Source organism: Falco cherrug, chromosome 4 (assembly GCF_023634085.1).
Source record: "Falco cherrug isolate bFalChe1 chromosome 4, bFalChe1.pri, whole genome shotgun sequence".
NCBI lineage: Eukaryota > Metazoa > Chordata > Aves > Falconiformes > Falconidae > Falco > Falco cherrug.
This window is the reverse complement of record NC_073700.1, coordinates 98296695-98313143: the sequence shown is the minus strand read 5'-3', so window position 1 is coordinate 98313143 and position 16449 is coordinate 98296695. Positions and strand designations below refer to the sequence as shown.

Genomic DNA, 16449 nt, shown 5'->3' with positions numbered 1-16449 from the left:
TAGTATAACATGGGTTTGGTTCTGGAGCCTCCAAGCCAGTACTTTGCTTCCTTGCTGTATTTTGGGGCTTTGTTGTTGTTGTTTTGTTTGTTTGTTTGTTTGTTTTGTTTGCTAGGCTTACATTGAGTTATCGGCCATTTGCCTGCAAGGAGATGAACAGTGTGTATGAGGAAAGGTGTATTTCCTAGTTCACTGTCTGCTAAAGGACTTTTGCTTGCATAGAAACATTTGGCTTTCTTTTAGTGGGACTGGGTTTGTGGTTGTGTTAGTCTGCCAGGCCCTCACTGAAGCTCTCTTTTCAGATAAAGTGGTAGCCCTATATTCTTGTTTGCAGATGTTAGTATTATGTGTTGCTGGCAGATGCAAATGGGAATTTATACAGTGTTTTATACGAACACAAAGATGTCATTAAACTTACCAGATGGAGCCAAAGTATGAACAGTAAAGAATAATGACATTTAAGATAGTATCTATTAAATAAATAATAATAGGACCTTTCAATGCATTTATTACTTTTTATTGTTGTCATGGCATCTGATACTTTTTTTTTTAATTCGTTAATCCATGGAAGAGGCACGATCTCCTCACAAACAGTTCACTACCACCATCGGAAAAGCTCAACACACAAGCCAAGCTACTAGAAACGGAAACCACAAAGTGTAGTATTATAGGGTATCATTATCTCTGTGTGTGAGCAGGAACTAATAATTCTTGCCAAAGTAAATACTCCACCTGCTTATTGTAAGGAGATTGGAAAGCAGAAAGGTGGATAATAAACATACCTGAATCCAGCTGTAATAAAAGCAATAACCTCAAGGTGAGTCCTCCCCCAAGAAATTATGTGTATTCGTAACACAAATGTAGCTATTGTGGTATGAAACCCTAGGGATGCCGAGGCAGCTCTTGACTTTCACCTGTGCTGACAAATGTAGCAAAAAGCTGTTTAAGTTTCCCAGCTAGGAAAAGTCTTTTGTATGTGTAAAGCATAGGCTTGAATTGGGAGTGTTTCAGCAACGGTGTGACGTGTGGCTAAGGTAACACAGCACTTGCTGCTGCTGAGAGAGGGATACCTCCTTCCTCTCTGCCTTCGTGCCTTCCCTCCACCTGCTTCCAGCATGGTCCAGTATCTCTCCTTTGTAAGCGCTAGCCCCATTTGGACCCCTTTGCCAAGCCTACACAACTCGTTACAACCGAGTAAAGACAGGAAGGTGGAGGGTGACCCTCTTTCAGCAGCACTAGGCTGTTACATTAGCTCACCTTGTTTCATAAAACTACACTCTAGATTTCTTGTCCTGCTGAATCTGGGCAACTTAGCAATATTGCCCTGCCATGTCTTCTTCCAGAATACATGGGAAGTCAGCTGCAGGGCTTTACAGGATTTCACTGAGCTTTGGGTAGAGGCAGTAGAGATCAGCCTAAAAGGTGCTGCCATGTGTGATCCTGGGTAGACTGGTATTTTTTTCAGGATTAAGAGGAATCATGACTCTGCTGTTGTCAGTATGGATTCATTAAATTAGCCTGTGGTCCTTTCTGTGGGGGTATGTGTGTATTGCAACTCCAATATCGCTGCTAAGCAGTTGAAAGCTGAGCAAGTACTTGTAAGAAGCCCTCAGAGGCATCACGCATGTCTTGCTGCACAGTAAAGTCTGTCAGTATTCCGTGGCACGGCAGTGAGATGGAAACATGAGAAAACCTGCCCCTCCGGACTGCCAGCCCCACTCACTGCTCCACTAGATTTTGTACCCGTACTTGTCAGCTTATTGAAACAACAGCAAACTTGTCTTTACAAGCTTGATCTGCTCAAATGACTGCATAGAATGGGGTTTTCTTCTCTTCCTTGCAGACCTGACCCCAAGGTAAGCCGTAGTCTTCCTGCCTAGACACTGCTCAAGGAAGCCCACGCCCCAGGTGCAGAGCTGTCAGAGCTCAATAGCAAGTCTTGTAATCCTAAACCACATTTTTTGATAGATGAGAGTAGGTTTTTGGAGGTACCTATTAAAATAAATGGAGGTAACTCAAGTAAAGAAGGAATCTAGTAATTAGCTTAGACTAGATACCTAACTGTAAATAGCTGGTTTAATGAGACATTATCTCCACTAAACTGTATTCTCCTAAATTACAAGCGCATGGTTTTGGTGTGCTTTCTATCCTATAAATATGATATGTTTATCCCATAAATTATGATTCTTTCTCTTCTGGGTACAAATTGATGAACAGATTGACTCAGTACAACTTTCAGAGTTTTTTTATAGTAGTTTAGGAGAATGCGAGTAGTTTTCATTAGCAGATTGTTGGGCAGACGTAATGAGTTGTTGAATGACATGTAAGATATGTCTGGAAAAAAATCTCTTCTTACAATTTGAGGAAGCACCATCATCACAGGGAAATGACAGCAGTCTTCCACATGTATATAAAAGCATATCATAACCTATTACAAAACTAAAGTGGAACCACACTAACTTGAAAACTTGGTCTTATTCAGAACAGCCTTGAATGTCATTTGGCAGAAAAGGCTTTTTATTCTGCAGAAGCTGATTGTTTGGGAAAAGAATACATTTCAGCATAAGCCCATGGTTTCCCTTCTATTATAGCTAGTCATGTACTTTCAGATCCTGTTTTTCTAAAAGGGCCTTCTGCATCCTTAAGGTGAGCTAAAAAGCAGTAATTCAGTTGTGTAATCGATTCACAGGTAACTGCAGACAAAAATTGTCCAGAAAGCTGTGAAAGTGCTAGATACTACAGTACAGTTTTCCGTATGAGAGATGCAGTACTGGCATTACAAACACGATGTGTCAGTCCATTAAGAGTGGTTTGGTGGGTGGGATTTGTGAGGGAGTTGTCAGTTAACATTTCCTCTGAGAACTGGAGGTAACTGGTCTGTACATGTATACTGCTGCTGCAGCTGCAGAGAGCTGTGCAGAGCAAATCTCCTGTTTGTGTACTTTCAAATGAATGGCAGAGAGAACACAGCTTTTAGTCTCTCCAGCAGTGTCTGGTCCTGTCACGGTAGGAGGGTGTAATAGGAATAATGTCCTATCTGAGAATTGCTCCAAATCATCCTCTTAGACCTGCTGAGATGTGCCTACCGCTTCTGGTCCCAGGCTGCCTTCTTCATAGCCTCCTTCTGGGTGGTTTTGTAACAATTATGCTCCATTTCAAAGAATTCATCACTTCTAAAACCACCTAATTCCTACCTTGCTTTATGGGCTTGACTGAAGCACTAAACAAACCATCTAATGATTCTTTCTCTTAGCAGTCAGCAGGGAGAGAAGAATGTTTCCAGAATGCAGTTAATGCTCTAGCTGGAGCAGGTTGTTCTGGGAGGTGTCTGTCTGTCTCAGTGGACTGTAGTGGAAATCAGGGGAAATTAGTTCCTAATCAGATAGCACAGATCCAGAAAATGAGTTGGTATGTATCTGGACATTAGTTTTTGGAACAACCGTGAGGTATTTTCGTGTTTCCAGCAACGTCTGACAAAAATATCCCCCTTTTCACATCATTAAATGTTGGGCAGGCACCCTGCTAAACAGACTTGCAAACAGATTTTGCTTTTGTTCTGTTCAGCCTCCAAAGTAAGGGACTTGTGGTGGAGCCTGGAGCACCCACTGTACTTAACTGAGCCTCTGAGTACTCCCCACCTTCAGTGATCCAAGAGTAAGAAAAGAAGGTGCTCCTAGAGATGGAACTTGTTCCAAGGAGATTGACCTTTGGAAAACATTCATCACTGTAGAGGATCCACCTATGTAAACAATCGCTGGGAAAGCTGAAAATCTTGAGCACCATCATGTGCAGAGTTTTCAAAACTTGTTTCCAGTAGTCTTTAAGAAGAACACAGATAATGCTCAAGACCAAGCAGTCAGGGAACTGGAGCACAGCTTCTGACTGAAAACTGGACACAACTGCTAGGTCACAACTTTTCATTCCCACACTTCGCTTTCTTTATCTGTACCAATGCCTGAGAATGATGGTAGTGCAGTGCTGAGAATGGGAAATGCCACATAGGCATATTTTATTGGTTGCACACAGATACATAATGATTTTGATAGTTCCTTTTTATGTAATATAAAAGTAAGCAGGAATGATAAATATCATCCAGCAAGTGTGGGTTTATTGGCTTTCCTCTAGAAAAGGTATGGTGGGGGTTTTTATTGGCACGCTTAGCATGCTTTCTTTCTAGCTTCCATGCAGAGTGATCATACCTATACTTTTCTAGGAGGCTGTTTGTTTTTCTTTCTGTGCCTATACAGTAACTATACCATTCTTCTAATTTCTTTGTAGGATTTTGATGATTTATCAGAAACGGATATAAGCTGCGAGGATCAGTGTCATAATATCAAGCCTGATCTTCGGGAGGAGGACGTTAAATCCAGGTTATTTCAGCTTGCTGCTAAAATGAGTGACAAGGAAACATCTTCTGGTGAAGAACAAGAATCAGAATCTAGAACAGACCCTGAAAACCAGAAGGAGAGTGTGTCCTCAGAGGAGAATGGCAGAAGCATTCAGGAAGAATTAAAGAAGGTAAGTGGTCATTGTAGAGGAGTGGGGACAGTCTTGTAGAAGTTAGAATCTAGAAAGAGAAACATGTGCTTAGAAAATTAAACATATTTGCTTTAAAGAATCCAAGGTCCTTTACACTGGGTCTGAGCCTGCAACCCTTGTGCAGGTAGAACTTCAATTAAGGTGTGTATTCTGAGCTTACAGCATCAATTCAAAGCAGTGAACTCGGCCTGCGTAACAAACCTGTTAAGTGACTGATAATAATCGAATTATGTCAGTTTATGCTGACGGAGAATCAACTTGTACATTTTTATTTAAAAAGTTCCAGTTCCCTTTTTTGTCCTTGCTAACCAGCTGGTTTAAGTGGTTTTTCAGTCCTTTTATTTACATCTCTCTTCTTAGTATCATGTAGTTCGTTCTGGTGTCATAGATTCTTCTTTTGCTCCTCTATTTGAGTATTTTGTGCTTCTTTAAAGCTCTCCAACCTGGTTACTCTGTCAGCTAATAGGCCTCTGTGAAAAGTAACATATTCCAATGAAACTGAAATCCAGTGCCAGTTCTGATGATGCATGAGAACTCCGTTTGTGCCGTTTCACCCTTACCTGATTTCAGTGTGACTCCACAGGACTTGGCACCTGCTCTCTTCCCTTTCTACCTCTGAATTTCTCTTCAGATCATGTGATATGCTTGAATTTGGTGCTGTAGAAGCCCAGCACTGCCCCTTGCCAGTCAAACACACCCTTCGATCCACTTAGGCTCGTTCTTGTCTGCTGTGTGTCTTGACTGGCCTCTTGGTGTCTTGTCTGCACAGCAGCTGAGCTTTCACACGAGGTGTGGACAACTCTCTAAAGGAAATCTGTTCTTTTTGCTCAAATTACGTAAAGAACTGATGCACCGGGAGGTGGAAGCAGTATCAGGTGACCCAGGTGGACAATAGAGGTGCTGTCCAAGTGTGGGGGAAAACCCGTGCCTGCCTGGAATTGAATCTGGTGAGGGACATGAAGAGAGGTAAGACAGGCTTTTACAGCTGTATCAGCAGCAAAAGGCAGATGAGGGAAAGCGGGGCTCACTACTGCAGTGACCTGGTGACACAGAACATGGAAAAGGCTGTTACACGACATTGTTTTCACCTCAGTTTACAGTTAAGATTTGCCCTCAAGCATCGCAGACCCTGAGACCTGTTGGAAAGTCTGGAGCAGTGAAGACTTACCCTTGGTAGAGGAGGATCAGGTTAGCCAATATTTCAACAAATGGGATGTACACGTGTACATGGCACCCGATGGGGATATGCTCAGAAGAGCTGAGGGAACCGGCCCATGTCATTGAGGCCACTGTTCATCTTTGAAAGTTTGTGGTAATCTAAGGCATTCAAAGCACTGAATATTGTTTATTTTGACTTTAACAAGGCTTTCAACACTGTCTCGCATAACATCCTCAGAGATAAATTGAGCAAGTAAGGGCTGGCTAAGTAGTCAGTGAGGTGGACTGAAAATTGCCTGAATTGCTGGGCCAAAAGGGTTGTGATCAGAGGCTTGAAATCCAGCTGGAGGCCATTCAGTAGTGGTGTACCCCAGTGGTCAATACTGGGCCCGGTCCTGTTTAATGGCTTCACTATTGACAGAGACAATAAGACAGAGTGTACCCTAAATCTGGAGGAGCGGTTGATACATGTTCTGTTGTTATTCAGAGGATCTTGACAGGCTGGAGAGATGGGCCAACAGAACCTCATGAAGTTCAACAAAGGGAAATGCAAAATCCTGCACCTGGGAAGCAATTGCCCCAATCACCCATGCTTGGCTGGAGGCCATCTGGCTGGGAAACAGCTTGGCAGAAAAGGACGTAGGGGTCCTGGTAGGCACCAGGTTAAACATAAGCCAGCAATGTGCACTTGCAGAAAAGAAGGTCACCAGCATCCAGCAGACTGAGGGAGGTGATTATTCCCCTCTGTTCAACAGTGGTGAGGCCACTTCTGGAGTGCTGTGTCCTGTTCAGGGCTTCCTGGTACAAGGGACACATGAATATACTGAAGTGAGTTCAATGAAGGGGCCACAGAGATGACTGAAAGATTGGGGCATCTGTTGTATAAGGAGAGGCTGAGAGCTGGAGTTGTCTAGCCTAGGACAGAGAAGGCTCAGGGAGGATCTCTTCGATGTTTGTAAATACCCGATGGAGGGGGAAGGTGTCTGAGGTGGGAAATAAAGAAGTGGGAATCAGACTCTTCTCACCCATGCCTAGTGACAGGACTGCAAGCAGTGGGCACAAACTGAAATAAAAGAAATTCTATCTAAACATAAAAAGCCTTTACGTTGTTAGGGTGGTCAAATGCTGGAATAGGTTTCCCAGAGAGATTGTAGAGTCTGTATCCCTGGGAGATAATCTTAACTTTCACTGGACACAGGATACTGGGCAACCTGATCTAGTTGACCCTGCTTTGAGCAGAAGGCTTGGACTAGATGATCTCCAGAGGTCCTTTCCAAACTTAAGTATCCTCTGACTCTCTGATTCTGAGTTATTTAGCCATGGACTACACAGCAGTGTAAGTACCTTTGTCATCATGTATGCAGATACCCCTGTGATGTACACACCTTTGTGAGGAAATCAAATAAAAGCTTTATTGGCAGTGCTTGCTAGCAGCATTCAGTTCAGCTTGCCTTTGGTTTATAAAGGCAAACCAGCAATATCAAATTATTCAACAGGATATATAGGCTAGCTAGGGTCTAACATGATGCAATTAAATTAGAATTAAAGGCTGTGAATAGGCCTTTCTGACACGCTCCTGTATGGTGAACTGAGCACAGAAAATGGCAGATGTGTGTTCTGTGGTGTACTTATTCATCTGCATGCATCTACAAAGTATGTTACTTGGGTTTTCCTCCTCTAATTTTATTATTTCTTTAACATTTGCATGTCACTTATTTAAAATAAAGATTAATTTTTTTCTCAGTAAAATTTCCTTAAGTGTAAAAAAATAAAAGACATACATTTGTTCAGCAAAAAGGGAATGCTTGGATTCCCTAATTTGCTATTGGTTTTGGATGAAAAAAAAATTCTTAGTCATTCACAGTCGCAGTATATAATCTTTCTGTCTATAATAAAGAAACCAAAATATCCCAATACTATTCATGGTCATGACTTCACCAGAATTGATAGTGGAACTTGCTTCAGCTGTAGAGAAACAAGCAGGCTGCTTTCATTCTTATTCTTGACAGCTGTCCTTAAAGGTGATTTAAAATCCGATGTGTTCTTTCTCTTTGGAAAGGTGGCTGACCAACACCTTACAGTGAAATACTGAAGATGACAGTGTATATAATGCCAGTTGTGGCTATGGTGACTTAAAATATAAAGACATAGCTGAACTCAAAATATGGAATAAAATTAAGATGAACAGATGGCATGTCTCAATGCAGACAAGCATATAAAAAAATTTTCAGGGAACCAGTAATTTTAGATGCCTTAAAAGCCAGATGTCCCAATATGCTGTCTCTTTAAGAAGCCTGAATTTTGGAGAACGCATATGTAGGGAATTACAGATCTTTCAGACTGGCACTTAACATTCTCAGCCAGACCACCTAGACTTCTGACCTGGGCATCAAGTTTCATATTAGGTATACAGAAGCACAATTCTCGGCCATTAAAATGAGAGCTCAAGTGCCTACAATCTGCTTTGAGCTCCTGAACACAAGTTAAATTCTGTACTTTAGCCATCTTGCTTATATTCTAGACATGCTGCTTGTCTTTATTAGCTCTTAGTCTTCTATTCTCACAAGCTCATTTTGGAACACATTAGCAACCTTAAGTCACAGGGAATTTCTAGTTATAGTACCACTGACCATAGAATAAGCTTTAAAAAGCATATATTTTTTATTGAATCAGTGAAAATTATGTACCTAGTGCTCATGAAAATCTGACTTTCACGTGCCTGCACCTTTAGAAATCTGGACTTCTGCGTTTAATGGAATCTGGGAACATGACATAATCACATGTTGAGCTGATGCTTTAAAAAGGGTATTTAGTATATTAAGATCTGAAGCAATGGCAGGTATTGGCAATAACTTGACTGGGGAGTTGGCTGAAGCTGGGCTTTTATGTGTTCTCGGTTCTCACTTCAAACTGAGCTTTTGAGCCTTTAAGATACAAGGTTGAAAATGCTGACCTTTGAGTTAATTATTTTGTTCATGTGAGATACCTGAGGATTTAGGCAGGTATTACTCAACGCAAGTTAATTTTATACCTTAGACTTGAATCTGCTGCAGCACAATAATTTTTAACATATCTAAGTTTGTGATTGCCTAATGATTCACAGCTCTCTAAAATATAATCCTACAGCAGACTTGTTTTTATAGATAACATTTTGTGCTTATTAAGCTACAGAAGTAGTTCAGGTTTTTCAGCGGTATGCAGACCCCTGAAAAGCCTGCTTGTCTCAGCTGTGCAATGAAAGGCCATGGAGTCCACTGTGCTCAGGGTAGATTTAGCCTTTGGCCCCTTTAAACTTCAGATGTAAACAGACCAAAAATTGCATTGTGCAACTGTTGGGTTAGTGAAGCATCTCGTACTAGCACAGTGATTTGTACAGTTCTTTCTGCCTTGGTGTTTGTGTTTGTGGTTATTTTTGGAGGGAGGGGAGTGCTTCACCCCCCAAGACCCTAGCCTTAACTAAATAACATAAAGAAAAAAGTAAATCCTCTTTGAAGTATCTTAATGACAATGATCCTGAGAGTGGCAAGCATAATAAATGGGATGTATTTAGTTATCGCTTTCCTCTGTCCTCTCTCTTTCTCTTTTAGTGCTTTCATGAAGTTGAATGGGCTGGGTATATATTTCACGGTATACCCCAGAATTACATCCTGGAAGGCAGTTTCAGCAGTGTCTAATGCAGACTGTGTTTTGAGTGCAGTCTGTCACTGTGACGGCTTTATCAGAAACCAGAGAGATACTGTTTAAAAAACAGAATAGCCTCTGCCATTTTTGCAAATTGCCCCACATAGCATAAAAACTGGAACAGTTGTTAAAACCTTACATGTGTTTTTATTCTTCTCGCCTTTTACTTTGTACTCTTCCTTGCTTAAGATATGCAAATGAGTGAGTTAAACTTTAGTAGTAACATTGAGTTTTTCTGCTCTTTGCGTTAGCTTGATGCAAGGTGCTGTGTACTTGAGGAACTTCTTTTAATCCCTTTGTGCATTTACTTCTGCTCAGAGACTCTTACAACCAAGGCTTAGTAATTTGTTTAAATCCTGCTGTTTTCTGTTGACGTTGTTACATGACTAGGCACACAACAGCTCCTTTCTGAATGGCAACCTGTGAGTAAGTTTGGTAAGTAGCACAGTGGGATCCTGTTCCCTAAGTGAAACCTCCCAAGTCCCTTGACAGTATGAATAACAGCATAAATATTCTTTCCATAAAATATTTATGCCTTCATTCTCTGGAAACATTCATCTTGGGTTTTGTAAAGCTTTATTTTGGGGAAAGTCTGTACTACAAGCATCATCTTCATGTGTACTTGTGCCAGAGGCCTATAATCTTTGTTTTGAGAGTACATCTTACATTTTTCAGCAAGTAAATTAGCACTTTTCAACTACCAGTATAATGAGATAGATTGACGCTTGTTAGGAAATCTGCCTGGCAGCTCTCTTCATCAAGAGGAATCGCCAGCAGCTGTGCATGTGTGAGCACATTACTGCAGCAGCAGAGACAGCCAGCTCCCTGCTGTGGCATCTGCTGGTGGTTGTGCCTGGGGCTGGCCTTGGATTGGGTGGCCAGGGTGCAGTAAAGGAGGTCCAGTGAGCAGGGACTCACAGGACATGGTCACTGGAGAGAAATATGCTCACAGCCTTGATGGAGGTGAAGAATGGCATTAGATGTGCACATGGCAGTGAATCTGTCCCGTGTATCATGGACCCATTAAAGCATCATGGTAGGGATGGCTGCAATGTTGTAACAGCAGTGCTACAATAACGAGAGAGCCCGTGTCTCCTGGTGGCTGGGCTTTCAGGAATCATTTGTGCTGGTGCGTGCACCATCCTCACAGAACATGATGTAGTAGTTTCTGTGATAATTATCTTGCTGAACTCCCTGAACTCCTGGAAAATTTTGTGGTGTGTTGGTCCAGGCAGGGGTTAATAGGAAATGGCCATCCAGCCTCATATGCCTGAAAGTTTTAGAAACGACTGAGTGAAAAAGTTCCTAAAGGAGTCAGAACCCCATGGCTGACTTAAAAAAGAAAATGTAATAGTGTAAGTATAGTATTAGCAATGTAGTAAAGCTACTATGCTAATAAAGCTGAACAGTGTAATACAATTACATCTTCCTGGGTTAACAACTCACAAGATATTTGTGTCTGTTGTTTCACATTTTTGTATTCAAGATGCTCAGAATAATTCCTGTGTTTTGGTGGATCATGACTTTTATTACGATGTTAATTATCTGGGCAGTCTTCCAAAGTCCGGGATTGAAAACTGAATGTGGGCAGCATGAACTGCAGATAATCTAGGCACAGAATTTTGAATGACAGCAGAAAAAAAAGATTATGGGTAAGAAGGTGAAATAGTGGCTTTTTCTTCCAAAAGAGATAGGAGACTTTAATCTTCACATTGGGCTAATGGATCCAAAGTTTGAAGTTCTCGATTCAAGAAAGCAGTCAAGCATATGTTCAGTTTTAAACTGAGGATTAAGTAGCTTACTGGACAAAAGTCCCATTCAGGAGATTTCTCACATGTTTTAACTATTATTTATTGGTCTTTAGTATGGAAAATTAAGTTGATCCTAAGTTTTATTTTGTGAAAATCTGAGTCTTCAGTTTCAAGAAAAATAGCTGCTTCAAGACCATAAATATTTATTTTTAACAAGTTTTAAGAAGTGTAGGCAGTGGTGTTTATGTTCCTCCAGTTCTGATACTTTCTGGGCTCGATACAGTTGCCTTAGTATGGATGTAGACAGTCCATCTGAGATGCCCTAGGGTATTCCACAGGGCCTTAGTATGCTAGTCCAGAGGAAACATGCATCTCTCAGGTCCATGGGATACCTGACAGCTTTGAAAATCCTCAGATACTTCAAGCTGTTTCCGGTTGCACCTTTTCTGCATGTGTTTAAGCAACAGAATCAAAGCCCTGTTGAATCTACCTGGAGAAGTGCAGAATAGGTGAGATTACGGCTGGCTTCACATGGGGAATGCAGCATCTTTGTAAACAAGATTCTCATAGTCTCAGATTTGATGTGCATGCATGCCCAAGCCAGCTCTGTCCAGCATGCGTGCAATGGGAATCTTTCAGTTGTCTGATCACCGAAGATTTATTTACTTAGGAAGAAAACGTAAAAGCCATTTTACAGATACAGAAAATCAGTGAAGATTAGTGTAAACTGCTGTAACAGAAAGGGGGGGGGGGGGTGTTACAGGTTAGACTGCAACAAGAAAATTACTATTTCCTTGTCCTCTTCTGTAAGCAGCGCAGAGTTGGCAGATGGGCTCTTTCAGATCTATCTGTAACAGTTTCAAGAAAACACTGCTCCTCAGCGGGTGGATATTTCTGTCACAGCACAGCCAACAGGGTGACTGGTTGTGTCATAACTTCAAGGCAAAAGGTTTTGTTTAAATAGACCTAAGTAAATTAGGGGGATTAAGGTAAGCCTACTGACTTCTCACTGGAGAAGTTGATGAGAACTTGAGGGGATTTACTTGTTCGTTTTGGGACAGTGAAGTCCAGGAGAGGGACAGCAGCAACAGTAGGAAGTGATTTGGCACAAGACATCTTACTGAACTCAGCCCAGGTGTTTTGGACATGAGCATCTGACTGGGGCGTAAGTGAGGTACAGACCCTTTTGTAACGAGAAACATGCACAGTGTCCAAACTGGAAGTGTAGACCCAAAAAATGAAGATAGCTGGCTTTTCTTTTTCTTAACACTGCTGCAAAAATATTTTTCTATTGCTAGTGCCGCTTGGTTTTGTGATGGTGGAAATCAGTATTTCCCACCTATTCCATTTTATTAAGAATGGTATGTCATTTGCAGTATCTGTCCTAATAAGATCTGTTATTCTAAATCCCACAAACGAAATAAATCAGGCATTGCTTTCTTTAAAATATTCTAGCAATAGATGTTAAATTATTTTTTATTATATTTTATATTTGCTAGTTTCTTTATCCTTGCTGTTCATCCTAAAGTTCTCTGTAAGTCTGAACCTATAGAAATGTTAACCTCTGTAGCTGTTAATATAACTTTTCTGCCTTTTTATTTAACTGCTTTCCCACTATCTAGGAAAAACAAAAGGCTTTTGATCTTCATTTAAAGCTGCAGTTTTTATCCACTGTATTGCAGCAGGTGAGACTGCTTTGTTTTGTCTGTGTCGTCTTACATCTCTTACATAGTAAGAGATGCTATAAAGTGATATTGAGGGTTTCCACATTTCCCAAGCAAAATTATCAGTCTCAAAATGTTTTCCTGCAAAATTCAGGCCTGAAAAATCATACCTTTTGGCCACAATCAATAGTCATTGCAGAAAATTATTTTATAATCACAGCTAGCCTTGTTTCATGATGGGAGTGATGAGCATGAAGTAGACATGTGGAGCAGACTGGCTCTCTTATTTGGCTTTGTAATGAGAATTTGGTTTTATCAGTAAAGAAGAACAGAAGACAAAGATAAAGTATATGATCTTCTTATTCTCGTGTACTCATCTATATTAAAAAATTTGGAAGGAAAAAAATCAAAATGTTATTTCAGCAATAAGTTTTTCAGCATTTTTTTACTACAGTGGTCTTCAAAAATCTTTCTAAGCTCTGAATTTTAAAAATAAAAAAACCCTTAATTCATTGTAGAGATTGTACATAGAGAGTAGGCACTTTCTCACTTTGCTGCTAGTGTCTGTTGCTTATCATTCGTGTAGGTGGGAAGAGGTTTCATATTCTGTGCTATTTGAGTCTCACCTTATGAGAATCAGATATTAAAACAGATTTTCATTTTATTCCCTGAGCAAATATGTGCTTATCTTATATTTTAAAATATGTGCTATTTTTAGTATGTCATATATATGGTAAGCAAATTAAATCTGTAGCATTCTGTCAGTCATAACACAAGAATCACTGTTTTTGTGTCATTTGATGCTTAATTAAGCAAAACACTCCCCCTCTCAACTTTTTTTTCTCCTTACTTTCAGAGTTAAATTTTGTACTATGAATTTTAATCAGCTTTTAATCATCTTGGTTTTCTGTAGTAAAAATATCAAGGATGATTTTAAAGAAAAAATACTTTTCCGTTTGTGCAGTGTCATCAGTTTGTGTCCGTTATAGATACTGTTACAGAATCTTGTGTGGATTTTAAGGTTTAAGTATTTCCATTTCCAATTTGGACCACAATATTTCACCCTTGAAAAATAACTTCCTTTCTCATGATTACAGGCAAGTTGTCTCTAGAAATGAGGCATTACAAATTATTAGGAATAACATCTGTAACTACATTAGGACAGTGGATTGAATTTGTTAGTAAAAATCTGATATTCTGAATTACCTAGCACAATCGAAAAGAGAGGCTGTATTTCTCTGTGTGGTAAATTGGAGAATGTCAGTAGAATAAAAGCTCACTCTAAGGAAATTTAGCTTTTTCTTTTCTTTTCTTTTCTTTTCTTTTTTTTTCTAAACAAGCTCCCATAAATTAAGCTATTGATGTTAAGGCACGGAATAGTAATTCCTTAACAACACAGTTTATTGTGGTTTACTTGTCTTTCATCAAATATCAAGACAAGTTATAGCTTTCTTCCCCAGTCTTTGTGGTAATGAGTGGTCTGGGCTCACTTTTAGGCCAAAGGTCTTGGGAATGTCAGGGTTGAGTAGTGCCATTGATAGCTGGGCACTGATGGCTCTTGTTTCTCCCACGCTGTCACTCAGCCAGTGTCCCAGATCTTGCTTGCCTGTGAAAGAGATGGACTTCTGATGGCCTTTTCAGGGCCTTCTCAAAGCTGTACAGTGAACTCCTACAGGATGGGGAGATGAGAAGGGCACATCTGGGTTTAGGTTTTGTTTTCGTCAAGTTTAGATTCGGTCAGGTTACTCTGAAAAGATTATCAACTAGTGGCAAAGCAAAACTCATCTTTTCCCCAGCTCCCCTCAACTCCGTACAAAAAAATGAGGGATATTGACTGCCAGACAGGTACGCGACTAGAGTGTGATAGAACGGCTTGAGACTGGAGCTAAAAATGATTGCACTACAAGTCATCAAGGACGTGGTCAATACTGCCAGGGCCACTAGTGATGGAAAGTTTTTCTTGTTCTGCTGCTTGATCTAACTGTTGGTGTCAACTGTTCTCTATTGAACTGCAAGTCACTGCCTCCCATGCCAGTTTAATAGAACCAAATGATGGCATGACATTATAGTAGCAAGAAAGAAAATGCTAATGGCAGAGTACAACAAGCAGAAGAAATTAGTGCAAGTGACAGAGAGCTCAACTACTTTAAGAGCATTAAAAATAAAAGCAATATTGTTCATGCAAAGGAAGCTTGGATGTGGAAGTGTCATAGGCTGCTGAGATGCACATGAGGGCTTAACGCCCACCTACTCTCAGCAGTTTCGGCACTTACATTGCTTCAGATTTATCATCCTGCTTCCCTTCTGTTACTCATCATCCTTTGTGCAAGGATGCAAATACTGTTTTATGAAGCACCTTCCAGTGTAGCATCCTTAAGGTAAAACAACAAAGGAAATACTGGCAATGTCAGCAGGGAAAGGAAGGAGAGACAGCAGAAGGGTAGAGAAATGGCTAACAGTCAGCAAGAGCTAGCTTAGACCACTGGGACATAATCTTCAGCAAAACAGGAATCCTTTCCATCTGTCCAAGCACACATAGAAATGACAGTAAAGAAGTTTTACAAGATGCTGTTTGTAATATTCAATGCACGCATGTACATATATGTGCTTGCATCCACACAGTTTTTGAGTATTTCATTGATTTTAAGTGTCTCCAATGAAGAACTCGGGAAAAATTAGCAATTCCTTTTGACTGTGTCTTTAATGTATTTATGAGTGTGAGCATTAATCATCATAAAAAGGATAAATGCATGCTTTCCTCATTCCATTAAATTCTTTATCTCAAATTCAGTAAAAAATGAGATTCTCATAACCAGTTAGAAACATTAAAATTTGGATCAGCTGCATCAGTTTGATCTGTAGTGTGGTGGTGTTAATCTAGAAGTAGGGTAGCACAGCTAAAATCAGAATGCATCTGGGTGTTTCAACGAGAATGGTTGTGCTTAGCTTTTCTGTGCTAGGTATTTGTAACAGAGATTGCTTTCTGTGTCTATCACATACATTTTAGTTCTTTGACTTGCTTGACAAGACAGATGGGAGAGACTTCATCATGGCATGATAGCTGTCTCTTTGAATCACTTGTAGGTGGTAATAATGACCTTTCCTGCAAGGGCAAGATAAATGAGACAGCCAAGAGGTCTTTATAGCAATTGGAAATGTCCACCTACCAGGGTGATCTGGTGTGCATGTGTCTGTGAATTTTAGGTGATTTTTACAGAACCTTGTAAATCTTAAGTTTGATGTGGGTGGTTGGGGAGGGGAGAGGGTTGTGATGCATTAAAAGTCCAGGATACTTGTTGGGTTTTGGTTTGGTTTTTTCCTCCTTATACATGTTCAATAATTCTGTGTAGAGTACCCCACTAGCTTTGCAGACTGACCATTTTGGAACATGAGTTAGCAGCTTTTGACAGTGCTCAAAAAAACCAACAGGGGAAAGCTGAGCTTTAAATATCCTTTGGCAGAAAACTTTCACAAAGTTTAGATTTAAATACACTGAAATATTGCTTGTGCTTTTAAGTTTTGGGAGATCTATTCTTTCATTCTAAGGAAAATGACTTTTGCTTGCCATGTATTTCTTTACGATGTTTAAATTTTAGTGCTATATCCATGTTATACTATAAAAGCAGATGTTTCACAAGCTTAAATAAAATCTTTAA

General features: G+C 40.2%; 1 protein-coding gene across 6 annotated transcripts in view; it reads left to right on the top strand.

The window, feature by feature from the left end:
• Positions 1-16449, top strand: part of MYRIP (myosin VIIA and Rab interacting protein) — a 236398-nt gene that overhangs the window by 206998 nt on the left and 12951 nt on the right. For 5 of the 6 annotated variants that reach the window (XR_008732035.1, XM_055709084.1, XM_055709083.1 and 2 more), the window contains one exon: positions 4279-4518. Coding sequence is in view for 5 of the 6 variants with exons in the window: in XM_055709084.1 (XP_055565059.1) it covers positions 4279-4518 (240 nt within the window). In the remaining variant the exon portion in view is untranslated. Of the gene's footprint in view, positions 1-4278; positions 4519-12751; positions 12815-16449 lie in introns of all 6 variants that reach the window. The other variant, XM_055709086.1, reaches the window with a different exon arrangement.